This window comes from Carcharodon carcharias, chromosome 19 (genome assembly GCF_017639515.1).
Source record: "Carcharodon carcharias isolate sCarCar2 chromosome 19, sCarCar2.pri, whole genome shotgun sequence".
Taxonomy (NCBI): domain Eukaryota; kingdom Metazoa; phylum Chordata; class Chondrichthyes; order Lamniformes; family Lamnidae; genus Carcharodon; species Carcharodon carcharias.
Genome location: NC_054485.1, coordinates 52,489,879 through 52,502,013, shown reverse-complemented (window position 1 = coordinate 52,502,013; position 12,135 = coordinate 52,489,879). Strand labels below are relative to the sequence as shown.

General features: G+C 46.4%; 1 protein-coding gene across 3 annotated transcripts in view; it reads left to right on the top strand.

The window, feature by feature from the left end:
- LOC121291737 (mitogen-activated protein kinase kinase kinase 5-like) overlaps positions 1-12,135 on the top strand; it is a 264,733-nt gene that overhangs the window by 168,818 nt on the left and 83,780 nt on the right. For all 3 annotated transcript variants that reach the window (XM_041213244.1, XM_041213246.1, XM_041213245.1), the window contains 2 exons: positions 5,290-5,374; positions 7,719-7,852. In XM_041213244.1, the coding sequence (XP_041069178.1) occupies positions 5,290-5,374; positions 7,719-7,852 (219 nt within the window). The remainder of the gene's footprint in view (positions 1-5,289; positions 5,375-7,718; positions 7,853-12,135) is intronic.

Here is a 12,135-nt window from a genome sequence, read left to right as displayed (position 1 = left end):
TTCCCTCAACCACTTCCTGTGCTGGTGAATTCCACATTTCTAAGCACTGAGTAAACAACTGTCCCTTTTGGATTTATTAGTAACTATCTTGTATAAATTGCCCCTAGTTTTGGATTGTCCCACAAACAGACCAGGATTCATAGGAACAGGAGGAGGCCATTCAGCCTCTCAGGCTTGCTCCACTATTCAATTGGATCAATTGGCTGATCTGTACCTCAACTTCATTTTCCTGCCTTTGCGCCATATCTCCTGATAACCTTAACCTAACAAAAATCTATCCATCTCAGTTTTGAAAACACCAGTCATTCTGCAGTATCCACAGCATTTTGGGGATGAGAGTCCCAGATTTCCAGTGCCCTTCGGTTAAAAACAAGTGCACGATTTCACTTAAAGTGGCCATGAGATATTTTGGATTCATATGAACGAGCAGACGGGGTCTCTCATCCAAATGACGTAACTTTCAAAGAGCAGGAGGACAGGATTCTACCTCCATGGGAGACAGGCTGCCTACAAAGGGGGCAAAAGGGAGCTGGGAGTTTGCCCTGCTTATTTCACTAAGCAAAATTGGCCAGTTTTCAGCAGTGTAACTCCAACAGGCAGTGATAGGGTTCTGGTGCTGTAATGGCAACGGGAGGTTAAGCTAGCCTCAGGTGTCAATAAAATCAGGCACTTGCAGGTCAGCTACAGCGCAGGTTAAATACAGAGAAAAGCTCCTTCCATCTAACCACGACCAAATTGGGTTGATCAGCCGTCCAGTCCATCGAGATTGCAGCCCTGCCATTTCAGAGTGTACACCACAGCCATGGCAGTGACCATCCTGCGATTGGCATGCTCCATGTCGGTGGCCGCATCGCTAATCATATTCTCCAGCCCATTAAGTCTCCTGGATCCGCTCGACACTGCCACGGTGAGCCCGTCGGTGGGCGGATTGCTGCATTTGTGATGCCCTGGATGTTATCACAAGGCACCTTGCTCTGCCTTGGCCCAGTCCTTTGCCTCCTTTATCTCTGCCAGGTACAATGGTTCTTGACTCAGACCGCTGTTCAAGGTGCCTCACCCGAAACTCCAGGCGGGGGATTTTATGGCCCCTCCTGCTGGCTGGATCTTCCTTTTCCCACCAAAGCCAATGTAGTTTTGAATGGCTCGCTGCATTTTACAGCCCTGCCCCATTGCAACAGGGCCGTAAAGCTCTCCCCCAAGTGATCTCACTACTACACCAGAAGTGACATTTCCTCTTTCACAAACCCTACCATCCTGTGGCTTCTTTAAGTGGGATTACCACATCCTGCTAGTTATGGGATGTTTATGTGTGAACAGTTATGTTTTGAACGAGGGTGTAACATTTGCAATTCTCCAATCCGCTGGCACCACTCCGGAGTCTAAGGAAGACTGAAAAATTATGGCTAGTGCCTCCACAATTTCCACTCATTTCCCTCAGTATCCTTGGATGCATTTGATCCGGTCCTGGTGTCTTATCAACTTTAAGTACAGCCTACCTAATTCCTCATCTTTATCAATTATAAACCTTCCAGTGTCTGAACTACCTCCCCTTTCACTATGGCCTGGGTAGCTTCTTCTTCTTTGCCAAAGGCAGATGCAAAGTATTCAATTAATACTTCACATCTGCCCTCTGCCTCCAAGCGTAAATCCCCTTTTTAGTCCCTAATCGACCCCAGTCCTTTTAACACCCTTTAAATATTTATATGCCAGTAGATGACTTTGGGATTCCCTTTATGTTAGCTGTCAGTCTCTTTTCATGCTCCTTCTTTGCTTCTATTGTTTGCTTTCTCGCCTCCCCTCTGAACCTTCTGTTTGGTTGGTTTTCAATTGTATTTTCTACTGACATCTGTCAAGAGCACGCTTTTTCTTCTTTATCTTAATTTCTACCTCTTATGTCATCCAGGGAGCTCTGGATTTGTTTCCCTTTCGAGAGAATATACCTTGACTGTGCCCAAACTCTCGTTTCTTTGAAGGCAATCATTATTCAGTCAGTTTTTCCTGCCAACCTTTGACTCCAATTTATTCGACCCAGATCTGTTCTTACACCATTGAAGTTGGCTTTGCCCCAGTTAATTATTCTTTCTCTTGATTGTTCTTTGCACTTTTCCTTGGCCAACCTAAACCTTATGATACAATGACCACTGCCCCCTAAATGTTATCCTGCTGACACCTGATCCACTTGGCCCACCTCATTCCTGAGAACCACATCTAGCAGTGCCTCCTTTCTCAGACTGGAAACGTAATATTGTAGAAAATTTTCCTGAACACAGTCTAACATCTCTTTCCCCTCTCTGCCCTTTACCCTACAACTATCCCAGTCTATATTCGGGTAATTCAAGTATGAGCTGACGTCCCTTTGGCCCAGTCGGTTCCACAAGCCCATTTCACTGGATGCCCATGGTAAAGTCACCAACCATTCTGGATTGTCCCAGAGTCTTCACAGAATTGAAGGTGACTTTCCTAAAGACTCGTATGAGCAACCAGGGAAGAAAGAGATTTTCTTCTCTTCTGTCGCTCTGACCTAGGTCACAACAAACAGCAGGGCTGCAGATGCACCCATGATGCAATGAGGCTCTGGCATATGTGTTCTCGGATAAAAACCACATGACGAATAGTGTATGTTTGGGACACATAAGATTGTGGGTATTGTAGTCACCATTCCTAATCCATTCTTGTAGTACGCATCAAATGGCAAGGGGCGTGAAGAGGACTGAGAGGAGACTTGATAGAGGGATTCAAGATCCTGAGGGATATGGATAGGGTAAATGGTGAGAAACTCTTCCCACTTAGGAGAACATCAAGAGCTAGAGGGGACAGAGGCAAAATAATTGGCAAAAGGCATAAAAGCGATGTGAGGAAACTTTTTTTCACCCAGAGGGTGGTTGGAGTCTGGAACAAACTTCCTGAGAGGGTGGTGGAGGCAGGTTCAATCGAGGTGTTCAAAAGGGAATTGGATTGCCATCTGAAAAGAAAGAATATGGAAAGTTATGGGGATAAGGCAGGGGAGTGGGATTAGGTAGAATGCTCTTTCAGAGAGCCAGTGCATTCTCAATGGGTCGAATGGCCTCCATCTGCATTATAAAGGTTCTGTGATTTTGTATGAGTGAGAGGTCCTTCAATGAAACCTCCTGGAATATGCTCAGCTTGCAGATGCATTCCCAACTTTCTGCACCTGAGTTGAAACCAGTTTTGAAGTGTTTTTTTCATTCTTTCATGTGCTGTGTGTCACTGGCAAAGCCATCCCTAATTACCCTAGAGAAGGTGGCACTGAACCACCTTCTTGAACCACTGCAGTCCATGTGGTGTGGGTGCACCCACAGTGCTATTAGGGAGGGAGTTCCAGGATTTTTACCTAGTGACAGTGAAGGAACAGCGATATGTTTCCAAGTCAGGATGGTGTGTGACTTGGAGGGGATCTTCCAGGTGGTGGTGTTCCTATCTTTCTGCTGCCCTTGTCCTTCTAGGCACTTATGGGTTTTGAAGGTGCTGTTGAAGGGGCTTTGATGAGTTGCTGCAGTGCATCTTGTACATGGTACATACTGCAGCCACTGTGCGGTGATGGTGAAGGGAATGAATGTTTAAGGTGGTAGATGGGATTCTGATAAAGCAGACTGTTTTGTCCTGCATGGTGTCAAGCTTCGTCAGTGTTGTTGGAGCTACAGTGGTCCAGGCAAGTGGAGAGTATTCTATCACACTCCTGACTTGTGCCTTGCAGATGGTGGACAGGCTTTGGGGAGTCAGGTGGTGAGTTACTCGCCACAGGATTCCTAGCCTTTGACCTGTTCTTGTAGCCATAATATTTATATGGCTAGTCCAGTTCAGTTTCTGGTCAATGCTAACCCCCAGGATGTTGATACTGGGGGATTCAGTGATGGTAATATCATCGAATGTTAAGTGGCGTTAGTTGGATTTTTTCTTTTTGGAGATGATCATTGCCTGGCACTTGTGTCACGACTCACTGGGGATAGTGCACTGTAATATCGAGCCCCACTGTTCCCCAAGCCACAACAAATGTGGAAAGTTTAACCAAACCACTAGATTGCCCCAATTCTACCTGTTTAACTGAATATGAGCACCAGGTTTGTAAACTTAATAAGTAAATAACTGTTTATTCAACAAATTATCTTTAATTAGTGGCAAAAGAAAGAAATATGAACCGTTAACTTCTAACATCATAACTTAAACTCTACCCCTTCTTAAATCCCTATACACACACACACACACACATACAAGAACGTAAGGCACTTAAACATGGATTTTAAGGGTGGGATAAAACAGTTCAATAGCACCAGTTTGGAGTACAGGATTCAATAGGGTGATTTTGATCGATGTCTTCCAAATTCCTTTCGGTTCTTGTTGATGACACAAGGTGGTCTTCCAGCACTTTCAGTGTTTATTTCATTGGTTGAGCACTTGCCTTTCAATGTTTCGAACAGTGGTTTTCCCCTTTGTCTCTTGTCAAGGGTTTTCAGAGAGAGAGCAGGTTATAGAGATATGAGAAGAATAGCCAGCCAGCTATTATTTTGGAATTACTGGAATCATCCACACACAGGAGAAAGAGGTTTTAGGTCTTGTTCCTTTCAGGCTAGGAGCTATTCAGCTGCACTACACTCACACAAAAAACCTGGTCACTTGGTCAGGAGCCAATTAAACATTGTTGCCAGGCAGTCCGCTTGCTCCAGGACTCCTTTCTGGCACCATCCTGTCTTTCATGGCACACTCTGTTCCAGGACTGCAACATTGAATATATCTTCTATCGTGTTCCAGTGGACATGTCTTTAAACTGCAGCCATTGTAATTTTACTGCAGCCCAACAGGAATAAAAAGATATGTTCCTTACACTTAAGTGGCAAGTAACATTCATGTCACACATCAGACCAAGCCTGAATGTTGTCCAAGTCCTGCTGCATGGGAGCAATCTGTGCAAAATATTCTCTTTTTAAAGGACGTGTTATTGAAAAGGTTAACGGGAGGAGCTAGAATGTGAAATGTGTCCCCAGCTGAGCTCCGCCCATTCCTTCGTTTAATTTTTTAAAGTTCATCTGAATTTCTCCACCCTATCCAGACTGGCGGCCATTGGTGTATGATTTCTTTGGTATCTAACGTTCTGACCCAAACTTAGTTTTACTTGAATTGTGATTTCCTCTCCCCTCATAAGCTGGCACTGTAACTAGTGGCTCTCCATTATCCTAATTTTGATATATGCCTCTCCGGCATCAGAGCCTTGCACAGGTGGCTGTGCAGTGACGCTAACATATCTTTGTCAATGTGTCTATTCCTCTTTGCCAGGTTCTGTGAGCTGCTGAGCTCATTCACACAGGAAGCCAAGTTGAACATTGACGATGGGCTAAGACAGATGGAGGAGCTTTTGGAAGTGAGTGGAACATGTGTAAAGATCTCCATTGCTTAATACAATGTGAATAACTCAACTGCTGTGTGCAGGATTTTAATAATTGCTCTTGAAGTAATCAGTATCGGATCCCAGCAACTGACTGTTCCACTATGAGGGCAACGCATCAACAGCAATAGCATACCTTTCATTTATATAGCACCCTGAATATAACACAATGCTCCAAGGCACTTCAAGCAAACTTTGACATTGAGCCACGCAAGGCATTATCAGGACAGGTGATAATGTGTCAAAGAAGCATTTTAAAGGTGTTTAATTTTTTTTAAATGTATTCTTTCATGGACAGTCAGCTTCTTTGTTATCCATCCTTAACTACCCTTGGAGAGTAGTCACATGTAGGCCAGACCAGATAGAGATGGGTTTTCCTCCCATTAAGGACATTAGTGAACCTGGTGGGTTTTTATGCCCCATGGGTTTTTATGACAGTCGGTGGTGGTTTCATGGGCCAGCATTTTATGTTCCCCTCCCCCAGGCAGGTTTTGAGGCGGCCGGGGGTGGGGGGCATGAAATCGCACGGACGGAATTCCCTCCGGGTTCCCATGCGCTCTGACCTCACAGCGATTTTATACAGGCAGGAGGACCTTGGACTGGAAGCCTGCTCTTGCCCCAATTGAGGCCCTTAAGTGACTAATTACTGATCAGTTAAGGGCCATTTTCCACCCAGCCTCAATTTTTAGGCTGGGGGGTAGATGACAGCTCGGTGGGGGTGGTGGGTGTTGGTGGTGGTTGGGGGGAAGCTGGAAATGAAGAAAGGTCAATTTTGAGCGGGAAGATGAAAGGAGCGTCTCCACCAGAAACCCTCTTATGACTGGGGGCACACTCGCCTGAAGGCATGGTGACGTCCAGACCCTCCCTCCCAGCCCCACATCCCCTCCCCAAACTCTGTACTCCAAGACCCAGATTTTCCCCCCTGACAACCCTCCAGACCTTCCCTACTCTTGGATCCCTGACAGAGTAGTAGAGGCAGAAACGCTCATAACATTTAAGAAATATTTGGATGTGCACTTGCGATGCCTTAGCCTAGTGCTAGAAAATGGGATTAGAATAGTTAGGTACTTGTTTGACCAGCACAGACTCGATGGGCCGAAGGGCCTTTTTCTGTGCTGCAGACCTCTATGACTCTATGACTCAGCTTGGCCTCTGGTTTCTGGGACTTCGGCTCTGGCAGCTCCATGCAGTGCCTCTTCCAGCCACTGCAGCGCTGTTGCTGAAGGAACTGGAGAGCTGCCAGGCCAATATGATTGGCCAGCAGCTCGCCAAGGTGGGATTTCCTCCTGAGTGAGGGCAGAAGTCCCGCCTTCTGCCTTGACAGCGTTAGAGCGTAAAATGCCATTGGGGCTTTTTGACTCAACAGGGGTGTGTTCCCTGCCAACTCTTTGCTAGGCGGGGGCTGTGCCCCTGCCATCCTGAAAATTCAGCCTGTGGTCACATACTGAGACTAGCTTTTATTCTAGATTTTTTTTGATTAATTAAATTCAAATTCCGCCCATGGGAATTTGAACCCACATCCCCAGAGCATGAGCCCGGGCTGCTGGATTCCTCAGCTCACATTACCACAATGCCACCATCTCCACTTGAAAAGAAAGTGAAGTGGTAAAATATCCTGCTAACCCTCACTGTCCAGGTTCTCCTGTGAGGTGTTACCACATGGGAATTGAGCTTAGATAGTCCTGTGGGCTGTTTATTATCTGGGTTCACATCAGAGCTCAGGGTGGGGGTCGTTGGTGCTGATGACTATCCCCACCACCCCAAACCCCCCAGCGTAGGCGGGATTTTCAGATAGAATGGAGGTAAAACATAAAATTAACCTCAATTAAATATTTGAACTGTGCTGGCAGAAATGCACAGATTACTAACCTGCCTCTGTGTCAGCTTAATTTGTTTACTTTCATCTCCAAATCAGAAAGTTGTGGGTTCAAGTTCCATTTCAGAGATTTGAACAATAACCTAGGCTGATACTTGCTTTGCAGTACTGAGGGAGTGCTGTGCTGCTGGAGGAGCCGTCCTCTGTGTGAGACACTAAACTGAGACCCCAATCTTCCTCTGCTGGATGTAAAATGTCATGGCACTAATTTGAAGAGGACTTGGACAGTTATCCCTGCTGCCCTGGCCAATATTTATTCAGCAGCCAACATCACCAAAAGCAGATTATCTGGTCACCACCACGTTTCTGTTTGTGGAATCTTGCTGTGCACAAACTTGCGGCTATTTTGACAAAAGCATTTAATTGACTGTAAAGGAACTATTGGATGTCCTGAGGTGGTGAAAGGTGCTATATAAAAGCAAATTTTTATTTCTTTGTGTGCAGTACAGTTATGAATACATGGAGAATGGAAACCGGCTGATCCTGGGGAAGGGAACATATGGTGTTGTGTATGCTGGACGGAACATTAGCAACCAAGTCCGCATCGCCATCAAAGAGATTCCAGAAAGGGACAACAGGTAATTAACAGCATGACTGACTGTACCCCTGGATTGTCAAACACCTTAGACACTGCACACTCTGCTGAAAGAACTACTTGCATTTATATAATATAAGGGAACTCCACCACCCACAAGTTCTCCACCAAGTTGCACACCATCCTGACTTGGAAACATATCGCTGTTGTTTTACTGTCGCTGGGTCAAAATCCTGGAACTCCCTCCCTAACAGCACTGTGGGTGTATCTACACCACGTGGACTACAGTAGTTTAAGAAGGCAGCTCACCACCACCTTCTCAAGGGAAATTAAGGATGGGCAATAAATTCTGGCCCAGCCAGCGAAGCCCACACCCCATGAAAGAATAAATTTTTAAAATTAGAGGCTTTAACATAGTAAAACACCTCAAGGCGCTACAAAAACAGAAACAGAAATATCTGGAAAAACTCAGCAGGTCTGGCAGCATCGGCGGAGAAGAGCACAGCTGACGTTTCAAGTCCTCATGACCCTTCAACAGAACTAAGTAAAAATAGGAAAGGGGTGAAATATAAGCTGGTTTAAGGGGCGGGGGATGATGTTGGGGCAAGAAGCCAGTAATAGGTGGCCAAAAGATGTCACAGACAAAAGGACAAAGAGGTGTTGAAGGTGGTGAAATTATCTAAAGGAATGTGCTAATTAACAGTAGAAATCAGGACAAACAAGATACAGATAGACCTCGGGGTGGGGTGGGGGGGAAGGAATACTAAAAAGGCTAAAAGGTAGAGATAAACAATGGGTGGAAATACATTTAAAAATAATGGAAATAGGTGGGAAAAGAAAAATCTATATAAATTATTAGAAAAAACAAAAAAGACGGGGAAGAAACAGAAAGGGGGTGGGAATGGAGGAGAGAGTTCATGATCTAAACTTGTTGAACTCAATATTCAGTCCGAAAGGCTGTAAAGTGCCTAGTCAGAAGATGAGGTGCTGTTCCTCCAGTTTGCGTTGAGCTTCACTGGAACATTGCAGCAAGCCAAGGACAGACATGTGGGCAAGAGAGCAGGGTGGAGTCTTGAAATGGCAAGCGACAGGCAGGTCTGGGTAATGCTTGTGGACAGACCGAAGGTGTTCTACAAAGTGGTCACCCAGTCTGCGTTTGGTCTCTCCAGTGTAGAGGAAACCGCATTGGGAGCAACGAATGCAGTAGACTAAGCTGAGGGAAATGCAAGTGAAATGCTGCTTCACTTGAAAGGAGTGTTTGGGCCCTTGGACGGTGAGGAGAGAGGAAGTGAAGGGGCAGATGTTGCATCTTCTGCGGTTGCATGGGAAGGTGCCGTGGGAGGGGGTTGAGGAAAAAGGGGTGATGGAGGAGTGGACCAGGGTGTCACGGAGGGAACAATCCCTACGGAATGCTGCCGGGGGGTGAAGGGAAGATGTGTTTGGTGGTTGCATCATGCTGGAGTTGGCGGAAATGGCGGAGGATGATCCTTTGAATGCGGAGGCTGGTGGGGTGATAAGTGAGGACAAGGAGGGCGCTAGTCAGGGGCAGTGTCAAATACATTTTAACACTAAGTCAAATAAAGAGATGTTAGGAAAGGTGACCAAAGCTTTGTCAATGAGGTTGATTTTAATGAGTATCTTAAAGGGTGAGAAAGCAGAAAAGTGGAAAGATTTAGGGATGGAATTCCACAGCTTAGGGCCTAGGTGGCTGGAGGCAGGGCTGTGAAGAAAATAGGGGATTTTTTTTTATTCACTCATGGGATGTGGGCTTCACTGGCTGGGCCAGAATTTATTGTCCATCCCTAGTTGCCCTTGAGAAAGTGGTGGTGAGCTGCCTTCTTGAATCGCTGCAGTCCATGTGGTGCAGGTACACCCACAGTGCTGTTAGGAAGGGAGTTCCAGGATTTTGACCCAGCGACAGTGAAGGAACAGCGATATATTTCCAAGTCAGGATGGTGAGTGACTTGGAAGGGAACTTCCAGGTGGTGATGTTCCTATCTATCTGCTGCCCTCGTCCTTCTAGATGCAGCGGTCATAGGTTTGGAAGGTGCTGTCGAAGGAGCCTTGGTGAATTCCTGCAGTGCATCTTATGGATGGTACATTCTGCTGCCACTGTGCATCGGTGGTGGAGGGAATGAATATTTGTGGATGTGGTGCCAATCAAGCGGGCTGCTTTGTCCTGGACTGTGTTGAGCTTCTTGAGTGTTGTGGGAGCTGCACTCATCCAGGCAAGTGGTGAGTATTCCATCACACTCCTGACTTGTGCCTTGTAGATGGTGGACAGGCTTTGGGAAGTCAGGAGGCGGATTACTCATCGCACGATTCCTAGCCTCTGACCTGCTCTTGTAGGCACAATATTTGTGTGGCTAATCCAGTTCAGTTTCTGGTCAATGGTAACCCCCACGATGCTGCTAGTGGGGGATTCAGTGATGGTAATGCCATTGAACATCAAGGGGGTGATGGTTGGATTCTGTCTTGTTGGAGATGGTCAATGTCTGACATTTGTGTGGCGCAAATGTTACATGCCACTTAACAGCCCAAGTCTGGATATTGCCCAGGTCTTGCTGCATTTGGACATGGACTGAATGGTGCTGAACATTGTGGAATCATCAGCGAACATCCCCACTTCTGACCTAATGATGGAAGGAAGGTCATTGGTAAAGAACCTGAAGATGGTTGGGCCAAGGACACTATCCTGAGGAACTCCTGCAGTGATGTCCTGGAGCTGAGATGACTGACCTCCAACAACCACAACCATCCTCCTGTGTGCTAGGTATGACTCCAACCAGTGAAGAGTTTTCCCCCTGATTCCCATTGACTCCAGTTTTGCTAGGACTCCTTGACGCCACGCTCTGTCAAATGCGGCCTTGACGTCAAGGGCAGTTACTCTCACCTCACCTTGAGAGTTGAACCAAGGCTGTAATGAGGTCAGGAAGAAGCTGAGTGGCCCTGGTGGAACCCAAACTGAATGTCAGCAAGCGGGTTATTACTAAGCAAGTGCTGCTTCATAGCACCGTTGATGAACCCTTCCATTACTGTATTGATGATGGGGAGTAGACTGATGGGTGGTAATTGGCTGGGTTGGATTTGTCCTACTTTTTGTGTACAGGTCATACCTGGGCAAATTTCCACATAGCTGGGTAGATGTCAGTGTTGTAGTTGTACTGGAACAGCTTGGCTAGGGGCACGGCAAGTTCTGGAGCACAAGTCTTCAGCACTATTGTGGGAATATTGTCAGAGCCAATAGTCTTTGCAGTGTCCAGTGCCTTCAGCCGTTTCTTGATATCACGTGGAGTGAATCGAATTGGCTGAAGACTGGCATCTGTGGTGCTCGGGACCTCCAGAGGAAGCCAAGGTGGATCATCCACTCGACACTTCTGGCTGAAGATTGTAGCAAATGCTTCAGCCTTATCTTTTGCACTGATGTGCTGGGCTCCTCTATCATTGAGGATGGGGATATTTATGGAGCCTCCTCCTCCAGTGAGTTGCTTAATTGTCCAACACCATTCACGACTGGATGTGGCAGGTCTGCAGAGCTTAGATCTGCTTTAGTGACTGGAAGCCAGTGTCCAGTGGTGTACCATAGGGATCTGTGCTGGGTCCCCTATTACTTGTCATTTATATAAACAACATAGATGACTATGTGGGGGGTAGGATGACACAAAGATTGGCCGGGTGGTTAACAGTGAGGTTGAGTGTCTTGGGCTACAGGAAGATATAGACGGGATGGTCAAATGGGCAGATAAGTGGCAGATGGAATTTAACCCGGAAAAGTGTGAAGTGATACACTTTGGAAGGAGTAATTTGACAAGGAAATATTCAATGAACGGCATGACACTAGGAAGTTCTGAGGAACAAAGAGACCTTGGCGTGTGTGTCCATAGATCTCTGAAGGCAGAGGGGCATGTTAGTCGGGTGGTAAAAAAGGCATAAGGGACACTTGCCTTTATCATTTGAGGCATAGATTACAAAAGTAGGGAGGTCATGTTGGAGTTGTATAGAACCTTGGTGAGGCCACAGCTGGAGTACTGTCTGCAGTTCTGGTCGCCACGTTATGGGAAGGATGTGATTGCACTGGAGGGGGTGCAAGGAGATTCGCCAGGATGTTGCCTGGGAAATATTTAAGTTATGAAGAGAGATTGGATAGACTTGGGTTGTTTTCGTTGGAGCAGAGAAGACTGAGGGGCGACCTGATCGAGGTGTACAAGATTATCAGGGGCATGGACAGGGTGGATAGGGAGCAGCTGTTCCCCTTAGTTGATGGGTCAGTCACAAGGGGGCATAAGTTCAAGGTGAGGGGCAGGAGGTTTAGGGGGGATGTGAGGA